The sequence below is a fragment of the Notolepis coatsorum genome, assembly GCF_963971535.1.
Source record: "Notolepis coatsorum genome assembly, chromosome: 3".
NCBI lineage: Eukaryota > Metazoa > Chordata > Actinopteri > Aulopiformes > Paralepididae > Notolepis > Notolepis coatsorum.
In genome coordinates, this window is record NC_140167.1 from 200,062,379 (window position 1) to 200,084,805 (window position 22,427).

The 22,427-nt window shown below is 47.9% G+C and overlaps 1 protein-coding gene across 1 annotated transcript in view; it reads right to left on the reverse strand.

Annotated features, from left to right (window-relative positions):
• grin3bb (glutamate receptor, ionotropic, N-methyl-D-aspartate 3Bb) overlaps nt 1–22,427 on the reverse strand; it is a gene marked incomplete at both ends in the record, with an annotated part of 569,733 nt that overhangs the window by 32,407 nt on the left and 514,899 nt on the right. The window contains 1 exon segment of the mRNA XM_084311504.1: nt 21,038–21,202. Coding sequence (XP_084167630.1) covers nt 21,038–21,202 — 165 coding nt within the window.

Sequence of the window (22,427 nt, forward strand, 5' to 3'; positions counted from 1 at the left end):
GCTGCGTACACATTACAGGTCTTAATGACTAGGGCTGTGTACACATTACAGGTCTTAACGACTAGGGCTGCGTACAAAAATACAGGTCATAATGACTAGGGCTGTGTACACATTACAGGTCTTAATGACTAGGGGTGTGTACACATTACAGGTCTTAATGACTAGGGGTGTGTACACATTACAGGTCTTAATGACTAGGGCTGCGTACACATTACAGGTCTTAATGACTAGGGGTGTGTACACATTACAGGTCTTAACGACTAGGGCTGTGTACACATTACAGGTCTTAATGACTAGAGCTGTGTACACATTACAGGTCTTAATGACTAGGGCTGTGTACACATTACAGGTCTTAATGACTAGGGCTGTGTACACATTACAGGTCTTAATGACTAGAGCTGTGTACACATTACAGGTCTTAATGACTAGAGCTGTGTACACATTACAGGTCTTAATGACTAGGGCTGTGTACACATTACAGGTCTTAATGACTAGGGCTGTGTACACATTACAGGTCTTAACGACTAGGGCTGTGTACACATTACAGGTCTTAATGACTAGGGCTGTGTACACATTACAGGTCTTAATGACTAGGGCTGCGTACACATTACAGGTCTTAATGACTAGGGCTGCGTACACATTACAGGTCTTAATGACTAGGGCTGCGTACACATTACAGGTCTTAATGACTAGGGCTGTGTACACATTACAGGTCTTAATGACTAGGGCTGCGTACACATTACAGGTCTTAATGACTAGGGCTGTGTACACATTACAGGTCTTAATGACTAGGGCTGCGTACACATTACAGGTCTTAATGACTAGGGCTGCTTACACATTACAGGTCTTAATGACTAGGGCTGCGTACACATTACAGGTCTTAACGACTAGGGCTGCGTACACATTACAGGTCTTAATGACTAGAGCTGTGTACACACGTTACAGGTCTTAATGACTAGGGCTGTGTACACATTACAGGTCTTAATGACTAGGGCTGTGTACACATTACAGGTCTTAATGACTAGGGCTGTGTACACATTACAGGTCTTAACGACTAGGGCTGTGTACACATAACAGGTCTTAATGACTAGGGCTGTGTACACATTACAGGTCTTAACGACTAGGGCTGCGTACACATTACAGGTCTTAACGACTAGAGCTGTGTACACATTACAGGTCTTAATGACTAGAGCTGCGTACACATTACAGGTCTTAATGACTAGGGCTGTGTACACATTACAGGTCTTAATGACTAGGGCTGTGTACACATTACAGGTCTTAACGACTAGGGCTGCGTACACATTACAGGTCTTAATGACTAGAGCTGTGTACACATTACAGGTCTTAACGACTAGGGCTGTGTACACATTACAGGTCTTAATGACTAGGGCTGCGTACACATTACAGGTCTTAACGACTAGAGCTGTGTACACATTACAGGTCTTAATGACTAGGGCTGTGTACACATTACAGGTCTTAATGACTAGGGCTGCGTACACATTACAGGTCTTAACGACTAGGGCTGCGTACACATTACAGGTCTTAATGACTAGAGCTGTGTACACATTACAGGTCTTAATGACTAGGGCTGTGTACACATTACAGGTCTTAATGACTAGGGCTGTGTACACCTTACAGGTCTTAACGACTAGGGCTGTGTACACATAACAGGTCTTAATGACTAGGGCTGCGTACACATTACAGGTCTTAACGACTAGGGCTGTGTACACATTACAGGTCTTAACGACTAGGGCTGTGTACACATTACAGGTCTTAACGACTAGGGCTGCTACACATTACAGGTCTTAATGACTAGGGCTGCGTACACATTACAGGTCTTAACGACTAGGGCTGTGTACACATTACAGGTCTTAATGACTAGGGCTGTGTACACATTACAGGTCTTAATGACTAGGGCTGCGTACACATTACAGGTCTTAATGACTAGGGCTGTGTACACATTACAGGTCTTAACGACTAGGGCTGTGTACACATTACAGGTCTTAACGACTAGGGCTGCGTACACATTACAGGTCTTAATGACTAGGGCTGTGTACACATTACAGGTCTTAACGACTAGGGCTGCGTACAAAAATACAGGTCATAATGACTAGGGCTGTGTACACATTACAGGTCTTAATGACTAGGGGTGTGTACACATTACAGGTCTTAATGACTAGGGCTGTGTACACATTACAGGTCTTAATGACTAGGGCTGCGTACACATTACAGGTCTTAATGACTAGGGGTGTGTACACATTACAGGTCTTAACGACTAGGGCTGTGTACACATTACAGGTCTTAATGACTAGGGCTGCGTACACATTACAGGTCTTAATGACTAGAGCTGTGTACACATTACAGGTCTTAATGACTAGGGCTGTGTACACATTACAGGTCTTAATGACTAGGGCTGTGTACACATTACATGTCTTAATGACTAGGGCTGTGTACACATTAGAGGTCTTAACGACTAGGGCTGTGTACACATAACAGGTCTTAATGACTAGGGCTGTGTACACATTACAGGTCTTAACGACTAGGGCTGCGTACACATTACAGGTCTTAACGACTAGAGCTGTGTACACATTACAGGTCTTAATGACTAGAGCTGCGTGCACATTACAGGTCTTAATGACTAGGGCTGTGTACACATTACAGGTCTTAATGACTAGGGCTGTGTACACATTACAGGTCTTAATGACTAGGGCTGTGTACACATTACAGGTCTTAACGATTAGGGCTGCGTACACATTACAGGTCTTAATGACTAGAGCTGTGTACACATTACAGGTCTTAACGACTAGGGCTGTGTACACATTACAGGTCTTAATGACTAGGGCTGCGTACACATTACAGGTCTTAACGACTAGAGCTGTGTACACATTACAGGTCTTAATGACTAGGGCTGTGTACACATTACAGGTCTTAATGACTAGGGCTGTGTACACATTACAGGTCTTAATGACTAGGGCTGTGTACACATTACAGGTCTTAACGACTAGGGCTGTGTACACATTACAGGTCTTAATGACTAGAGCTGTGTACACATTACAGGTCTTAATGACTAGAGCTGTGTACACATTACAGGTCTTAATGACTAGGGCTGTGTACACATTACAGGTCTTAATGACTAGGGCTGTGTACACATTACAGGTCTTAATGACTAGGGCTGTGTACACATTACAGGTCTTAATGACTAGGGCTGTGTACACATTACAGGTCTTAATGACTAGGGCTGTGTACACATTACAGGTCTTAACGACTAGGGCTGTGTACACATTACAGGTCTTAATGACTAGAGCTGTGTACACATTACAGGTCTTAATGACTAGAGCTGTGTACACATTACAGGTCTTAATGACTAGGGCTGTGTACACATTACAGGTCTTAATGACTAGGGCTGTGTACACATTACAGGTCTTAATGACTAGGGCTGTGTACACATTACAGGTCTTAATGACTAGAGCTGTGTACACATTACAGGTCTTAATGACTAGAGCTGTGTACACATTACAGGTCTTAATGACTAGGGCTGTGTACACATTACAGGTCTTAATGACTAGGGCTGTGTACACATTACAGGTCTTAACGACTAGGGCTGCGCACACATTCCAGGTCTTAACGACTAGGGCTGCGTACACATTACAGATCTTAACGACTAGGGCTGTGTACACGTTACAGGTCTTAACGACTAGGGCTGTGTACACATTACAGGTCTTAACGACTAGGGCTGTGTACACATAACAGGTCTTAATGACTAGAGCTGTGTACACATTACAGGTCTTAACGACTAGAGCTGCATACACATTACAGGTCTTAATGACTAGGGCTGTGTACACCTTACAGGTCTTAATGACTAGAGCTGTGTACACATTACACGTCTTAACGACTAGGGCTGTGTACACATTACAGGTCTTAATGACTAGGGCTGTGTACACATTACAGGTCTTAATGACTAGGGCTGCGTACACATTACAGGTCTTAATGACTAGGGCTGTGTACACATTACAGGTCTTAATGACTAGGGCTGTGTACACATTACAGGTCTTAACGACTAGGGCTGTATACACATTACAGGTCTTAATGACTAGGGCTGTGTACACATTACAGGTCTTAATGACTAGGGCTGCATACACATTACAGGTCTTAATGACTAGGGCTGTGTACACATTACAGGTCTTAATGACTAGGGCTGTGTACACATTACAGGTCTTAATGACTAGGGCTGTGTACACATTACAGGTCTTAATGACTAGGGCTGTGTACACATTACAGGTATTAATGACTAGGGCTGTGTACACATTACAGGTCTTAACGACTAGGGCTGTGTACACATTACAGGTCTTAATGACTAGAGCTGTGTACACATTACAGGTCTTAATGACTAGGGCTGTGTACACATTACAGGTCTTAATGACTAGGGCTGTGTACACATTACAGGTCTTAATGACTAGGGCTGTGTACACATTACAGGTCTTAACGACTAGGGCTGTGTACACATTACAGGTCTTAACGACTAGGGCTGTGTACACATTACAGGTCTTAATGACTAGGGCTGTGTACACATTACAGGTCTTAACGACTAGAGCTGTGTACACATAACAGGTCTTAATGACTAGGGCTGTGTACACATTACAGGTCTTAACGACTAGGGCTGTGTACACATTACAGGTCTTAACGACTAGGGCTGTGTACACATTATAGGTCTTAATGACTAGGGCTGTGTACACATTACAGGTCTTAACGACTAGAGCTGTGTACACATTACAGGTCTTAATGACTAGAGCTGTGTACACATTACAGGTCTTAATGACTAGGGCTGCGTACACATTACAGGTCTTAACGACTAGAGCTGTGTACACATTACAGGTCTTAATGACTAGGGCTGTGTACACATTACAGGTCTTAACGACTAGGGCTGTGTACACAATACAGGTCTTAATGACTAGGGCTGTGTACACATTACAGGTCTTAACGACTAGAGCTGTGTACACATTACAGGTCTTAATGACTAGGGCTGTGTACACATTACAGGTCTTAATGACTAGGGCTGTGTACACATTACAGGTCTTAACGACTAGGGCTGTGTACACATTACAGGTCTTAACGACTAGGGCTGCGAACACATTACAGGTCTTAACGACTAGAGCTGTGTACACATTACAGGTCTTAACGACTAGGGCTGTGTACACATTACATGTCTTAATGACTAGAGCTGCGTACACATTACAGGTCTTAATGACTAGGGCTGCGTACACATTACAGGTCTTAATGACTAGGGCTGCGTACACATTACAGGTCTTAACGACTAGGGCTGAGTACACATAACATGTCTTAATGACTAGGGCTGTGTACACATTACAGGTCTTAACGACTAGGGCTGTGTACACATTACAGGTCTTAACGACTAGGGCTGTGTACACATTACAGGTCTTAACGACTAGGGCTGTGTACACATTACAGGTCTTAATGACTAGGGCTGTGTACACATTACAGGTCTTAATGACTAGGGCTGTGTACACATTACAGGTCTTAACGACTAGGGCTGTGTACACATTACAGGTCTTAACGACTAGGGCTGCGTACACATTACAGGTCTTAACGACTAGGGCTGCGTACACATTACAGGTCTTAATGACTAGGGCTGCGACTAGATCCAAACTCTTTGCCTCGCCTGTTCACATCCATGTTTGTACATATCTGACATCAGTGACTGTGAACAGACCTCTGCCCTGAGGGACACCGCATGTACAGCACCCCACACCAACATTTACAACTAATAACGCAAGGTGCATGATCAGCAGTGATGCCACAGATTAGTTGTAAAAATAATCTGATTACTGATTACTGATTACTCCTTTAAAAAGTAATTTAGTTACTTTACTGATTACTTGATTACTTTGAAAGTAACTAGGTTATGAAGTCGTCGTCGTCCACCCTGCTGCTGCCACAACATAAGAATGACAACAGTTTTCTTTTAAATAATGCTTTATTGAAAGTGCATAATATCATAAATCATGATTGGCTGCTCAGACAGGTCATCATGGGACGTCATCAGCCATCAGGCCATAGGGGCCCCCCAGGGCTGTGTTCTGAGTCCCCTCCTCTACTCCCTGTACACACACGACTGTGTGGCTCAGCGGAGTAGCAATACAATCATCAAATTTGCTGACGACACAGTGGTGGTGGGCCTGATCTCTGCCAATGACGAGAGGGCCTACCTGGAAGAGGTCAAGGTCCTGGCGGGATGGTGCCAGGAAAACAGCCTCTCCCTGAACGTCAGCAAAACAAAGGAGATGATTGTGGACTTCAGGAGGTCGGGGGTCAAGGACTACAGCCCCCTCAGCATCGACGGGGCACCGGTTGAGAGAGTCAACAGCTTTAAGTACCTCAGAGCCTACATATCCGAGGACTTGACATGGACCACACACATTGACAGTGTTGTGAAGAAGGCACGACAACGCCTCTACTTCCTCAGGCGCCTAAGGAAGTTCCAAGTCAGTCAGAAGATCCTTAAGAACTTCTACTCATGTACAATAGAGAGCATCTTGACTGGCAACATCACCTCCTGGTTTGGGAATAGCACTGCACAAGACCGAAGCAGACTACAAAGAGTGACACGTTCAGCCGAACGCACAATTGGAGGGGGGCTCCCCACCCTCCAGAACATTTACAACAAGCGGTGCAGGGGCAAGGCTAAGAGAATCATTAAAGACTCCAGTCACCCGAACAACTGCCTCTTTGAACTGCTGCGGTCAGGCAAGCGATACCGGAGTTTCAAGGCGAGCACAGAAAGACTCAGAAGAAGCTTCTATCCCCAGGCCATCAGGCTGCTAAACGAACAATGAACACTACACAACAACAACCATCAAACGCACATAGCACACACATCCACACGCACACACTCACTTTAAACAAACACACTGTAGCACCCACTCCACACACTTTATAGCACACACTCACTTTAAACAAACACACTGTAGCACCCACTCCCCACACTTTATATTTATTGATGAATGATTGCACTACAACTCGTACACCTTACTGTAAATTGTACCTAAATTGTACCTCATCCCATTTCTGCTTTGCACTATATAGTAGTTTCAAGTTCAAGTTTCAAGTTTCTTTAATAGTTGTCATACAGAAGTACAGAATACTTTCATACAAAATGCTTCTTACTGTTACGCTCCAGAGACTGTGCTAGACAAGATAGTATCAAATAACATAGTATAGCATGTAATTTAGAAGAAGAAAATGAGGTCACAGTGTTCGGTATAGACATATGTACAATGTTCTGAGTTACCATATAATATACAATACTATGCAGTGTACTAATGTACAGTACTATCTAGTGCAAAGCAGAAATGGGATGAGATACAATTTAGGTACAATTTACAGTAAGGTGTACGAGTTGTAGTGCAATCCTTCATCAATAAATATAAAGTGTGAGGAGTGGGTGCTACAGTGTGTTTGTTTAAAGTGGGTGTGTGCTATAAAGTGTGTGGAGTGGGTGCTACAGTGTGTTTGTTTAAAGTGAGTGTGTGCGTGTGGATGTGTGTGCTATGTGCGTTTGGTGGTTGTTGTTGTGTAGTGTTCATTCATTGTTCGTTTAGCAGCCTGATGGCCTGGGGATAGAAGCTTCTTCTGAGTCTTTCTGTGCTCGCCTTGAGACTCCGGTATCGCTTGCCTGACCGCAGCAGTTCAAAGAGGCAGTTGTTCGGGTGACTACAAAGAGTGACACGTTCAGCCGAACGCACAATTGGAGGGGGGCTCCCCACCCTCCAGAACATTTACTACAAGCGTTGCAAGGGCAAGGCTAAGAGAATCATTAAAGACTCCAGTCATCGGCTGAACGTGTCACTCTTTGTAGTCTGCTTCGGTCTTGTGCAGTGCTATTCCCAAACCAGGAGGTGATGTTGCCGGTCAAGATGCTCTCTATTGTACATGAGTAGAAGTTCTTAAGGATCTTCTGACTGACTTGGAACTTCCTTAGGCGCCTGAGGAAGTAGAGGCGTTGTCGTGCCTTCTTCACAACACTGTCAATGTGTGTGGTCCATGTCAAGTCCTCGGATATGTAGGCTCTGAGGTACTTAAAGCTGTTGACTCTCTCAACCGGTGCCCCGTCGATGCTGAGGGGGCTGTAGTCCTTGACCCCCGACCTCCTGAAGTCCACAATCATCTCCTTTGTTTTGCTGACGTTCAGGGAGAGGCTGTTTTCCTGGCACCATCCCGCCAGGACCTTGACCTCTTCCAGGTAGGCCCTCTCGTCGTTGGCAGAGATCAGGCCCACCACCACTGTGTCGTCAGCAAATTTGATGATTGTATTGCTACTCCGCTGAGCCACACAGTCGTGTGTGTACAGGGAGTAGAGGAGGGGACTCAGAACACAGCCCTGGGGGGCCCCTATGTTGAGGGTGATGGATGAGGAGGTGCAGTTGCCTGCTCTCACCACCTGGGGTCTGCCAGTCAGGAAGTCCAAGACCCACTGGCAGAGGTCATAGTTCAAGCCCAGGTCCCTGAGCTTGGCTATGAGTATGGAGGGGACTATGGTATTGAATGCCGAGCTGTAGTCGATGAATAGCATTCTCACATAGTTCCCCTGCCTCTTGTCCAGGTGTGATGCTGCTGTGTGCAGCACATGGGCTATGGCGTCCTCCGTGGACCTGTTGGGGCGGTATGCAAATTGCAGGGGGTCCATGTTGATGGGGAGGGAGGAGCAGATGTAGCCCTTTACTAGCTTCTCAAAGCACTTCATGGCTATGGAGGTGAGAGCTACAGGGTGGTAGTCGTTGAGGCAAGCAGGCTTGGATTTTTTGGGTACAGGGATAATAGTGGACTTCTTCAGGCAGGTGGGGATGACAGCCTGTTCTAAGGACAGGTTAAATATGTCAGTGAATACTGGGGCCAGTTGGTCGGCACAGACTTTTAGGACGCGGCCGGGGATGCCGTCCGGACCTGCTGCCTTCCTGATATTCACTTTTTTAAAGGTCCGCCTCACCTCATGCTCTGTTACCCTGAACACTGCGCCTCCATCAGCAGCCGACCCCCCCCCCCCCATTGCCGTGGCTTGTGAGCTGGTGTTGTTATTACCAGCATCAAACCTCGCATAGAAGGTATTGAGGTCATTTGCTAAGGAGATGTCACTGTTCAGTTTGAGGGAGGCGCCTTTGTAGTCTGTCATCGTTTTGAGCCCCTGCCACATAGCTCTAGAGTCAGCTTGTTCAAACTGGAGTTCAATTTTATCCCTGTAGCGCCGTTTGGCCTCTGACACTGTCCTCCTTACGTTGTATCGCGCCACCTTGTGGTCATTCATGTTGCCTGCCACTAGGCCGTCGTTGTATGCTTTGGTGCGCTCTCTCAGAGCTTCACGGACGGATTTGTCTACCCAGGGTTTTTGATTTGGGTAAACTCTCATTTTGGTAGTGGGGATTGTTTCTTCCACCATAGTACAAACATAGTCCAGCACTGTTTCCGTGTAGACATTAATGTTATCTGTGTCGCGGAACACATTCCAGTCTGTGCAGTCAAACACAGACCGGAGCGTCTCCTCTGACGTCAAATCCCATTTCTGCACCTCTCGCGAGACTACAGGAGTACTTTTGATTCTCTGTTTGTACTTTGGTGAAAGAAAGATTGACGCGTGATCTGATTTACCAAAGCCACTATCAGAATGAGCCTTGTAGCCACCTTTAAATTGCGTGTAACAGTGATCTAGGATGTTACCGCCTCTGGTGTTGCAAGTCACATGCTGATAGAAGTCAGGTAATACCTTTCTCAGATTGGCGCTATTGAAATCGCCCAGCACCAAAATGGCGGCGTTAACGTTCGTCGCTTGTATTCTATTTACCTCGTCGTGGAGTCTGGAGAGCGCGGCGTTGTTGCTGGCTTGCGGTGGAATATACACTCCTACAAGGATGATCGCCGTTAACTCCCTCGGGAGGAAGAAAGGACGGCACTTGATGGTTATATACTCCAGGTCTGGGCAGCAGTGGTTGGATAATTCCTTCACGTTAGTTGGATCGCTCCAATTTTTGTTAAACATGAAGGCAATACCTCCTCCACGTTGTTTACCGGACTCTGCTGTCCGATCCTTGCGATGGATAAAGAAGTGATCGGCTGGTTGTATGGCGTGGTCTGGAACCTCCGGCGTGAGCCACGTTTCGGTGAAGCAGAGAACGTTGCAGTCCCTAACGTCTCTTTGGTATTGAATCCTTGCTCGGATGTCATCCAGTTTATTGTCAATTGATTGTACATTGGCTAGCAATATACTGGGCAATGGTGTTCGGTGGCGTCTGGATCTCAGTCTGTTACGGATCCCAGCTCTCTTCCCACGCCGTCTGGTTCCTCTGTTCCTGGGATCAAGGAACAGAGGATCTGGTCCTAATCTCCGGAGAATCTCTTCAGGCCATTGTTGCGGTTCGGAAAGCTGGTCCAGTGAGTAATCCAGTAATTTCCCGTAATCCAATGTCTATGAGTGACTGACGGTCATACACATTAAATGCACCAACAGTTGATACAAACAAAACTCTAAAAACTATAAATATTAACAAAAGTAAGCACAGTCTCGACGGAGCGCACAGACAGGCAGCCGTATTGTACATTAGTACACTGCATAGTATTGTATATTATATGGTAACTCAGTTACGTCTATTCTGCATTGAACATTGTACATATGTCTATACTGAACACTGTGACCTCATTTTCTACTTCTAAATTACATGCTATACTATGTTATTTGATACTATCTTGTCTAGCACAGTCTCTGGAGCGTAACAGTAAGAAGCATTTTGTATGAAAGTATTCTGTACTTCTGTATGACAACTATTAAAGAAACTTGAAACTTGAAACTTGATATAAGGTCACAGCTGTCCACTGCTCAGGCACTCTAGGACAGTGGTTCCCAAAGTAAATAAAATAGAAAATGTATATAATATAATTTTAATTAAAAATAAAATTGTAAAACCGTTGTGTAATTATAAAACATGGTATTATAGTTTGTTATTCTCATGTGTGTGTGGCTGTGTGCGTGCGTGCGCGAGCGCACGTCCCATCTCCGGTCTAGCTGACTGTACCCCTGGCACTCTTATCATCAGCATTATGAGATAGTAACTAAATAGTAATGCACAGCCACTTGGAAAAGTAACTGTAATCAGATTACTGGCTTGTAAAAAGTAACAAATTAGATTACTATTTACTGAAAAAAGTAATCAGATTAGAGTAACTGATGATCAGCAAGAGACGTGCCTATCATGGAAATTAGTGAAATAGCGGTGCAAGGGCTCGTCTTTTAGGATCGTCTGCTGTGGAGGTATGTCAAATGTATATACTTTTTTTTCTAGACTCTTTTCGTACCACAAACAGTACTGTATTTGTAAATCTGGTATGTCATAAATGTATAGATGTAGCAGTACTGTCTATCTGTATGTCGTGTATGTCATATATGTTACGATGAATTGAAAATGGGGGACCCTGATGTAAACAAGACGAAAGTCTTTATCTGGTCTGCATCCCATTAACAATTGTATGTATTGAGCCGTACTGTATTGTACCCATTCTGCAATCTGTTAATAAAGTTTTCATTCATTCATTCATTCATTCATTCATTCATTCATTCATTCATTCATTCATTCATTCATTCATTCATTCATTCATTCATTCATTCATTCATTCATTCATTCATTCATTCATGACAGTTTGTTGAGGATGAGGGCGAGAAGGCTCTCTTTGCTGTCCTCCATCTTTATATATTTTTTAATTGAGCTGTTGACAACAGTGATCTGCACCTGCGCAGGGCTTTGTGTAAAAACAACAACAACAACACATGAATTCTGACCTGACACCCCATATGAAAATGGCCCAAATCTGATTTGAAAAGATCAAAGAGTTTTGCATTCACACTGCTCAGACAAAATCCGATCGGTGTCACATGTAGGCAAAGGAAATATGATTTGGGCCACTTAGACCCGTAGTGTGAATATGTCCTAGAACCCATTTAGCATTAAAACACAGGATGAACAAGTGATGCATTTTGATTAAGGATATACACTTGATTCATGGAGTGATATTAAACCAAATTATATTATTGACAGAAGATAATGAGGTGAAGCTCCACTAATTTGTTTAAATGAACATCTCATATATAATTAATTCCCTCCACTTCAATCTTTTACTTTGGACAAAGCTTAACGTAAGGTTATCCTATAACCCTAGTTATATGAATACTGGCTGAGCGTCTCGCTCTGCCTTCTGAGATATCATTATCTCCAGCACCTAGTGTGCCACGGAAGCCAAAAACACATGCACCCACTTGTACGTGACCACGCCACTCCCCTGCGTGCCCCTATAACAGGCAGGAAGTGGTCACGCCCTCACCCTTCCAAGTTGAAATTCCATACGTGGAAAACATCCAAGGGACCTCAGGGCGCTGAAGAGCGAGACGCTCAGCCAGTATTCATATAACTAGGATTATAGGATAACCTTACGTTATATTTCACTACTGGCATTGCGTCTCGCTCTGCCTTCTGAGATAAAGGGCAGAGTGGATGCGTGGCCACGACAAATGCACCCCCTGAGGGCCCGTAAGCCCCAGCCAGGGAGGAGGGGAGTCCCGTCCACCCGCCCGTCCTAACGAAGGGGGGGAGGCAGTCAACTACAACCAAAGTGCGAAAAAAGGGGAACCAGGCACCCCCGAACGCACAGCGCAAGCGGGACCACGCGTGACACAGCACTCCGCGGTCCACACCCACACACTCCTGCTAGCCCACCTGATGGCGGGATGCAGGAGAGGTCCCGGACCTCAGGACCGCCTGGGAGACAGAACCCCCAGTCATGTCCATGAGGTAAAACCTAACGAAAGGACTCAGGGAGGACCAGGAGGCCGGAGCACAGATGTCCTCCACCGAGGCCCCCCCCCAACAGGGCAGCAGAGGCCGCCACACCACGAGTGGAGTGCGCCATGACGCCCCCGGGGGGAACCTGTCCAGCCAACGTGTAGCAAAGGGCAATGCCCTCGTACAACCAATGTGACAGGCACCGCTTGGACAGCACCTTACCCGCGCGAGGGCCACCGTAACAAACAAACAGTTGATCGGAAGCCTTGAGATCCTGCGTGCGACTAAGGTAAACCCTCAGTGCACGGACAGGACACAACAGGTGAAGGCTCGCCTCCAACCCACTAGCGTGAGGAGGAGGATGAAACGCCTGAATCACAATATCCCTGGAGCGAAAAGAGCTCCGGATATTCTTTGGCACGAAGACCGGATTAGGCCTCAGAGTCGCACCGCTATCGGCCCGAATAGACAAGCACTCAGGCCGCACCGAGAGAGCACACAGCTAGCCCACGCGCTTAGCGGAGGTCATGGCCAAAAGGAACGCGGTCTTAAAAGACAGCCGATCCAATGGCGCCTGCTCAAGAGGCTCAAACGGGGCCTCCGACAACCTGATCAGAACATGCTCGCCCATCACATGATGGCCAAGCTGTCCAAGGACTAGAAGCACTGCCTTCAATTCCAACACATTGATATGTAGTGCAGACCGGGCAGCATGGTCCTTGCCAGCTGCCCCCTACTGCGTCGGTCCGACACATCCCCCCCATCCCGTGAGGGGGGCGTTGGTGAAGACCATGACATGTGACAGCCTGCTGCCCATGGGGACCCCGCTGGTGAGGGCCCCAGGCCCCCCCCCCAGAGGGCGAGGTCCCCCAGTACCTTCAGCAGCTTCCACTTGACTCTCGCACCCTGACTCTACCAACGAGGCAATCGCACCCAAGGGGGTGACCCCGACAGAAGGGGCGGTCTGATACGGGGAAGCGGCCATCACCCCTGGTGACATAGGCTCCCCCGCTGAGCATCTTTCCGGCTTAGCTTGCTGAGAACAGCCTGTTCTGCAGCTGGACATGCATGGTATGTGGTCCCACACTGCCCGATAGGGTGGGTCTCTACACACCGTAGCCCTGTAGTGATATTACTACCACCTAAATTACGCGTGCCTGCTGACCACTGCGGGATCGGAAGTCCAGACGGGGCAGGCACTAACGTAATACCCGGCCTGGCGATGGCGGAGCTGAGGGGAACCCACGCTGCGACCACCTGGGCCTAGAGTTCCCCCTCTGACAAAATTTTTTAGATACAGGGAACCCTGCTCCGTCGACAGATACAACACCAGGCTCACCAAACACAGACGCAGGATGTGTGGTGTGGGAGCCGCTTGACAGCACAGCATTCTCATAGACAGACCCAGGCCTAGCTAGCAACTGGGTGTCAGCCCCTGTCTCCATGAGAAGCAAAATGTTTGGCCCGCAAAAGGGGACAAATCAGAGCCCTGAGTCCCGTAGTGTAGCAGGGGGGAGTAACCGGAGAGCGTGCTAGATGGCAAAGTTTTTTTAGGGCGTGCCCATCTAATATAGCCGATCCCTCGGGCCGCCGAGGCTGTCGGCCTTGTGATCACCTGTTTTCTTTGTGCCCAGGGTATCTCAGCCGGGGGAAACATGGCCGCTGGCCGGGGGCCTCGCCACAGCCGCTGGTGAGGCCGTGCTCTCACTTCTGGCTGCGCGGTGTGGGGCGGCGTGGAGCCCAGGTAAAATACCGCCCGTGCCTCCGTGGACAGACCAAGGTCCACCCGCAGAGAGGGGAGCCCTGAGGAGGAGACCCCTCCCCTCCTCAAGGGGAGATTGCTCCAACCAATGATGCCTGTGAACAAGCGTTGACAGCATCCTAGCCCTCTCTGCGGTTATAGCTTGTGGCTGGGTCAAAAGCTCAATAACCTCAAAACCTTGCGCGATGTTTTTTTTATTTTTTTTATCTACCATCTCCCCATTTTCTATTTTTCTCCCATCCCAATTTTGTATTGTCCAATTCTACCCCTCACCTGTCTCGAACGTTGTTAGACCATGCCTCCCACTGGTTGGCTGCAATGTGGATGAAGCCTTGCATCACGTGTCCCCTCCGGTACACGAGGAGGCAGCCTGTCGCATCTTTTCACCTGTACAGCGCAATCTATCAGCAGCAAGGAGTAACGCGTGGGAGGGACACGCCGCCCCCGTTGCTTCCTGATTCTGCTGTACAGGCGCACCAACCGACCTGTAGGAGTCGATGTCCACAAAGTCCGATCCCCACCCATTAGCTTTCCCATCGCCTAATACTGCCAATTGTATTAGTATGAACGACCAGCCAAGCCGGAAGCAATGCAGAGAGCTGGGCTCGAACCCAGCATCTCCTGCGTTAGTGGGGAGCGCCTTGCCCACTGCGCCACTTAAAAAAAATCAATGAAAAAGGCATCTCAAACAATTGTATAAAAGTGATGCATAGCCTTCAGAGCAAAATATGCCAGAGTCAGTCTAGAGTTGTCTACTATTAACCTGCCCCTGCCTGTGCCCCCCCTCCATGCTGCATTTCCCCAAGGGGATCAATAAAGGAATATCTTATCTTATCTTATTATACTGTTTATAATATTTGATATTGATGCTTTTTTTCCTGCAGCACACACCAAGAAAATAATATATATATATATATATGGGTGCAAAAATCTAAGATTTCTATTAGATTTCCTTTTTGCCAAGACAGCGACATCCAGCATGATGACATGGTGTGCGGAGCGACCGAGAACCTTCTCTATAGCCTCTCTGACTCTGTGTTCTCTGGTAAAGCTTAATTTATCTCCATTTTGTAAATGACCAGTGACTAACCTACGGTAAAGCCATTGGTCGTCCGTCTGAAAGGTGGAGGGTTGATGAGTCGATGGCTCTGACCGCCAGTAAAACCCTCTCCATAGAATACAATGGCAGAGGTGCGAAGCTTGTCTTTGTGAATGTGAATGTGAATGGTGCATTTATACAAGAGCTTTTGTCCAAAGCGCTTTACAATTTTGTTCCTCACATCCCCCATTCACTCACACATTCACACACCGACGGTGGAGGCGACCGTGCGTGGTGCCGACCTGCTCATCGAGAGCAATTAGGGCTTAAGTGTCTTTGCTCAAGGACACTTCGACACGCAGGCCGGGAGGAGTGGGAATCGAACCGGGACCCTCCCGATTACCAGACGACTGCTCTGTACATGAATGGAGTTCAGTGAATACACTCTACTATCTTCTAAGGTGATGTATTGTACTGTATATTACACATTGACTATTGGCCAAGAGCATAAAAAACCCACGTTGTAAAACCTTTACAACCAATAAATTGAATTCAAGGTAGAGAGGTGATGCATTAAAGGACCATACCAGTCTAATTTGGACAGTATTAATAGGTGTATAAAGTGTATGTTCTGGTAGATCACACTGCTATTATAGTTGAAAAGGGTTGAAAACATGCTCCATGAAACTTGAAAGTCAGTAGGCATAGGTCATTCTCCCTTGTGAAAAATCACAGTATAGTTTATTTTCGCTAATGGTACTGTATTACTCTACTACAAGCAAGAGGTGGATGAGATCTGTGGTGTCAGGGAAATTGATTTCAAGGTGAGATATGGACGTCTCAGGTGGTTTGGACGTGTGAGAAGATCCGAGGAGGAGGGGGGGGGGGTGTTGAGAGGGGTGGAGGAGATGATTGTGGATGGGGGCGGAGGCCGAGAGGGAGACCGAAGCACACGTGGAGGGGATGTGTGGAGAATGATATGAGGGATCTGGAGATACATGAAGACATGGCACAAAACTGTGCCCAGTGGCGTGGAGTCATCGCCCCGTCCAACCTCACTGTAGTGGGGAAAAAGAACGTAAAACGAAGATGATGATGACGAAGCTCCTCAAATTCACGCAGCAACCCGGGAGCACCCTGCTGGAGTTAATAACAAGCGCACCCAACCGAATGCGAAAGTTTGATGTGCCGAGCTTCAGATTCAGATTCAGATTCAGATTCAGATTCCTTTATTGTCACTTATTTCAGTACTTTACAGCAAGAAGAGTGAAATTCTATTTATTGTGGTCCCTCGACCATAGCAGCTTCCAATAATACAAATACAATACATTTAGCATATAATAAAATAAGATGAATATACAGTTCTAAAAAGTGTGCAGTGCAGATCAGGATGTAGATATTATACTATATATAATTTAAATAACAAAACACAGCGGTGTTCAGAAGGTTGAGTTACATCATGTTGCCTAGCAACTGTCAAACAACGTTCAAGTCGCATGCAGTATGTTCCACCCCTTCTAAACATCAACGGCAGTGTGAACGGCCTTTAGTAAGGTAAGCTGGTATCAGCTAAAACACTCACCATATACAGTACATCTAAATCGTAAATGGTGCATTTATATAACAGCTGTTATCCAAAGCGCTTTACAATTTGTGTTCCTCACATTCACCCGTCGTTCACTCGCACACTCACACACCGACGACCGTGCCAATCGGGTGCTCATCGGGAGCAGTTAGGGGTTAAGTGTCTTGCTCAAGGACACTTCGACACGCTGCCCGGGAGGAGCGGGAATCGAACCGGGAACCGTCCGATAACCAGATAACCGCTCTACCTCCTGAGTTACAAACGTAAAATGTTTTTTTTTTTTTGTATCCATTTTTTCTCCCATTTTCTATATTTTTCTCCCATCCCAATTTCGTATCATCCAATTCAACCCTCCCCTGTCACGAACGCTGTTTCTTGCCTCCCACAAGCCGGCTGCAATGTGGACTAAGTCATACATAGCACAAGTCCCCTCTGGTACTTGAGGTAACAGCAGTCGCATCTTTTCACCTGCGCAGCTCGATCTCTCAGTGGCGAGGAGTAACGCGTGGGAGGCTCACGCTGCCCCCGACACTTCCTGATTCTACTGCGCAGGCGCACCAACCGACCTGTAGGAGTCGCTGTCCACAACGCCTGATCCCCACCCATCAGTTTCCCACCCCCTAATACTGCCAATGTGTATTAGTATGAACGACCAGCTAAACTGAAAGCAATGTGGAGCGCTGGGCTCGAACTGACGAGCCCAGCATCTCCGTCATTCGTGGCGAGCGCCTTGCCCACTACGCCACGTAGCCGCGCCTAAACGTAAAATGTTTTAAAGATGGGGAAATCTCCGGCGGGGCCGTGCGGAGACCTTTAGAGGGGCAGGGGCTCAGAGACCTTTAGAGGGGCAGGGGCTCAGAGACCTTTAGAGGGGCAGGGGCTCAGAGACCTTTAGAGGGGCAGGGGCTCAGAGACCTTTAGAGGGGCAGGGGCTCAGAGACCTTTAGAGGGGCAGGGGCTCAGAGACCTTTAGAGGGGCAGGGGCTCAGAGACCTTTAGAGGGGCAGGGGCTCAGAGACCTTTAGAGGGGCAGGGGCTCAGAGACCTTTAGAGGGGCAGGGGCTCAGAGACCTTTAGAGGGGCAGGTGCAGAGACCTTTAGAGGGGCAGGGGCTCAGAGACCTTTAGAGGGGCAGGGGCTCAGAGACCTTTAGAGGGGCAGGTGCAGAGACCTTTAGAGGGGCAGGTGCAGAGACCTTTAGAGGGGCAGGGGCTCAGAGACCTTTAGAGGGGCAGGGGCTCAGAGACCTTTAGAGGGGCAGGGGCTCAGAGACCTTTAGAGGGGCAGGGGCTCAGAGACCTTTAGAGGGGCAGGGGCTCAGAGACCTTTAGAGGGGCAGGGGCTCAGAGACCTTTAGAGGGGCAGGGGCTCAGAGACCTTTAGAGGGGCAGGGGCTCAGAGACCTTTAGAGGGGCAGGGGCTCAGAGACCTTTAGAGGGGCAGGGGCTCAGAGACCTTTAGAGGGGCAGGGGCTCAGAGACCTTTAGAGGGGCAGGGGCTCAGAGACCTTTAGAGGGGCAGGGGCTCAGAGACCTTTAGAGGGGCAGGGGCTCAGAGACCTTTAGAGGGGCAGGTGCAGAGACCTTTAGAGGGGCAGGGGCTCAGAGACCTTTAGAGGGGCAGGGGCTCAGAGACCTTTAGAGGGGCAGGTGCAGAGACCTTTAGAGGGGCAGGGGCTCAGAGACCTTTAGAGGGGCAGGGGCTCAGAGACCTTTAGAGGGGCAGGTGCAGAGACCTTTAGAGGGGCAGGTGCAGAGACCTTTAGAGGGGCAGGTGCAGAGACCTTTAGAGGGGCAGGTGCAGAGACCTTTAGAGGGGCAGGTGCAGAGACCTTTAGAGGGGCAGGTGCAGAGACCTTTAGAGGGGCAGGGGCTCAGAGACCTTTAGAGGGGCAGGGGCTCAGAGACCTTTAGAGGGGCAGGTGCAGAGACCTTTAGAGGGGCAGGGGCTCAGAGACCTTTAGAGGGGCAGGGGCTCAGAGACCTTTAGAGGGGCAGGTGCAGAGACCTTTAGAGGGGCAGGTGCAGAGACCTTTAGAGGGGCAGGTGCAGAGACCTTTAGAGGGGCAGGTGCAGAGACCTTTAGAGGGGCAGGTGCAGAGACCTTTAGAGGGGCAGGGGCTCAGAGACCTTTAGAGGGGCAGGTGCAGAGACCTTTAGAGGGGCAGGTGCAGAGACCTTTAGAGGGACAGGTGCAGAGACTTTTAGAGGGGCAGGTGCAGAGACCTTTAGAGGGGCAGGTGCAGAGACCTTTAGAGGGGCAGGTGCTCACATTTTAAAGAGGGCACACGTATCAAAATGTTAGAGGGAGGGCGACGGGTCGCGCCACATAACAGAAAACCATGCACCTCAGACAGACAGGCACGCAAATATTTATTTTTATTTATAATATTATTAATTGTTAAAGTTATTCTTGATGAGGACCATGGGCATTGCCCTTTACAATATATATATATTTTTTTTTATCCACTTTTTTTTCTCTCCTTATTCTCCTATTTTTCTCCCATCCCAATTTCGTATTGCCAATTCTCCCCTCCCCTGTCTTGAACGTTGCTAGACTATGCCCCCCGCTGGTCGATTGTAGTGAGGATAGAAGCCTTGCATCACGCGTCCCCTCCGGTACACGAGGAGGCAGCCTGTCGCATCTTTTCACCAGACAGCGCGGACTCTCAGTGGCGAGGAGTAACACGTGGGAGGCTCACGCTGCCCCCGATACTTCCTGTCTCTGCTGTGCGGGCGTCACCCAACCGACCTGTAGGAGTCGCTGTCCACAACGTCCGATCCCCACCCATCGACTTCCACCCGCTGGCTCTGCCAATTGAGATAGTATGACGACTGGCCCAAGCCACAGGCAATGCCGACACCGGGATTTAGAGACCGGAGTCTCTTGCATTGGTGACGAGCGCAATCTCCGCTACAAAACATCTTTTTAAATAATTCTTTTTTAAAAGGGCACTTTGGTCATCAAGGGGCACATGGGCAAGTGCTTGGGCACCCAAAGCCCCCCCCCCCCCCCCCCCCTGCACGTGCCATTCTCCGGTAATGGCTGAAGTCACAATTAGACAGGTATGGTCCGTTAAGTGCTTTTAGATAATAGAATGTGTGAAAGTGGTGCCAGGGAGCCATGACTTTGTAGAAGTGAACAGTTTAAAAGAGGCAATGAAAGTCGCTATGACAGAGCGATGCCTTTGTAAAGACAGGCGTTCATGGGTTCCAGGGTTGAAGGGATGCAAATGTAGATCACACACACATCGCACACGGACACACATACACATATACGGGGGGGGGGAGGGGGGGGGGGGGGGGGGGGCCTGACGACGTACACACGCCTGGAACGGGTCCTTTGATCTCAGTTGTCAAATCACGATAATTGGATATCCGTGTTTTAAATGTCACGAGCCGCAGCGCGCCGCTAACCCTCCGCTCTACGACACGCGTGTCACACGTACAACCTGCGTGTTCAAAGTTCTTTGTGTATATTGTATATATTGTATAGCCAATCACTATCTTTGTGACAGTGGCTCAGGAGGTAGAGCGATCGTCTGGTAGTTGGAAGGTTCCTGGTTTGATTCCCACTCCTCCCTCCCGGCAGCGTGTCAAAGTGTCCTTGAGCAAGACACTTAACCCCTAATGCTCCAGTGAGCAGGTCGGTTGCCTCTGCCTTCTGTGTGGGTGAATGTGAGGAACAAACTGTAAAGCGCTCTGGATAAGCGCTGTTATATAACTGCACCATTTACCAGTAGTCAGCCAAGTAAAAAACACACACACACACACACACACACACACACACACACACACACACTCTGAGTGGGTTCTCACCTGACTGGTGTGGAGCCAGTACTTGAACTTCTGCCTGCGTCTGATTCGCGGCAGCACCAGACGGTAGAAGGCGTGCTCACCAATCAGAGTGAGCAGCGCCCCGGCCACGCCCACACACAGCAACACAAACAGCCCCGAGAAGTGTCGGATCCCCATCTGGAGAGTCTGGGCAGAGGAGAGGGGGGTCACACCGGGGGGGGAGGGGGGGGGGACACACACACCGGGGGGAGGGGGGGGGGGGGAGGGGGGGGGGGGGGGGTGGAGAAATTATTACCCAGAAATTATACTTAAGTGAAAGTATGGGTACCGTCTCAGAATCGTACTCAAGTAAAAGTCAGAGTATCTGGCTAAAAACACACTTGAAGTCAAAAAAGTTTCTACTTTTAAATGTACTTGTACTAAAAAGTAAAAGTAAACACTTTTTTTCTGAGTGTCTATTCTTCTGATAGCAGGTGTTTAATCAAAGATCTCCGCTTTCTAGTCTCGCACAAGGACCAATCAGCATGGGTATGGGCGGGTTCATTTTCCATTGATGGGGATTTGATTGGCTGTGTTTAAATAAAGGGCGGCCGCAGGAGTAACGTTTATAACACATGGATTGGGGAGAATCAAGCACCGCCGATTCATGTGCTTTGGTGGATTATCTTGGCAACGAATGTGCGATCAGATAATTGGAATATTCTTTTTGCAGTACATCCTAGTCAAGGTAAGGGCTATATGGTATCAATCTTGCGTTGATCACATCATTGTGATCCGAAAGTGTTACTGTAACGTTACTCCACAACGTATGCCATTGGTGACGATCGAAGCATAGAACCCCCCCCCCCCCCCCCCCCCACATGCATGCATGATGAAACATAATACCGATAATATAGCGTTGATTTCAGATTGATTGTTGATCCAGGCGAGGAATGCCACGGTTTCTAGTGAAATGCACTAAACGCTGCATAGGGGCGTTTCCTGGGATTACACAGAATTACTCTAAAACTATACTCATATTCACCACGGTATAAAACGGGAATCTATCTGTTACATCCCAATGTATGTGCTTCCCCAGTGTGTGTCTTGTTCTCCATTTTGTTTCCTCCCTCCAGCCAGAACCCGTCCTCCACCATTGGTCCCTGCTATGCCTGCCCTTCCATTGGTGGACTACATAGCAGCACAGCACCGATTGGTGGATGGGTTTCAAGACTCCAAGACCGAATCAGAAGCCATCACCCACCACCCAATCATGGATCACCGCACACCTGTTAAAACATGGCTGCTCACTTCAGTCACTCTCTCTCTCTCTGCATGAGGCTAGGCCACGTGATACTTTGTAACCTTGACCCCATTGATCATATTGCATTTGTTTATTGGCCTTTGTGAAACTGCCTTTGTGTGTGGATGG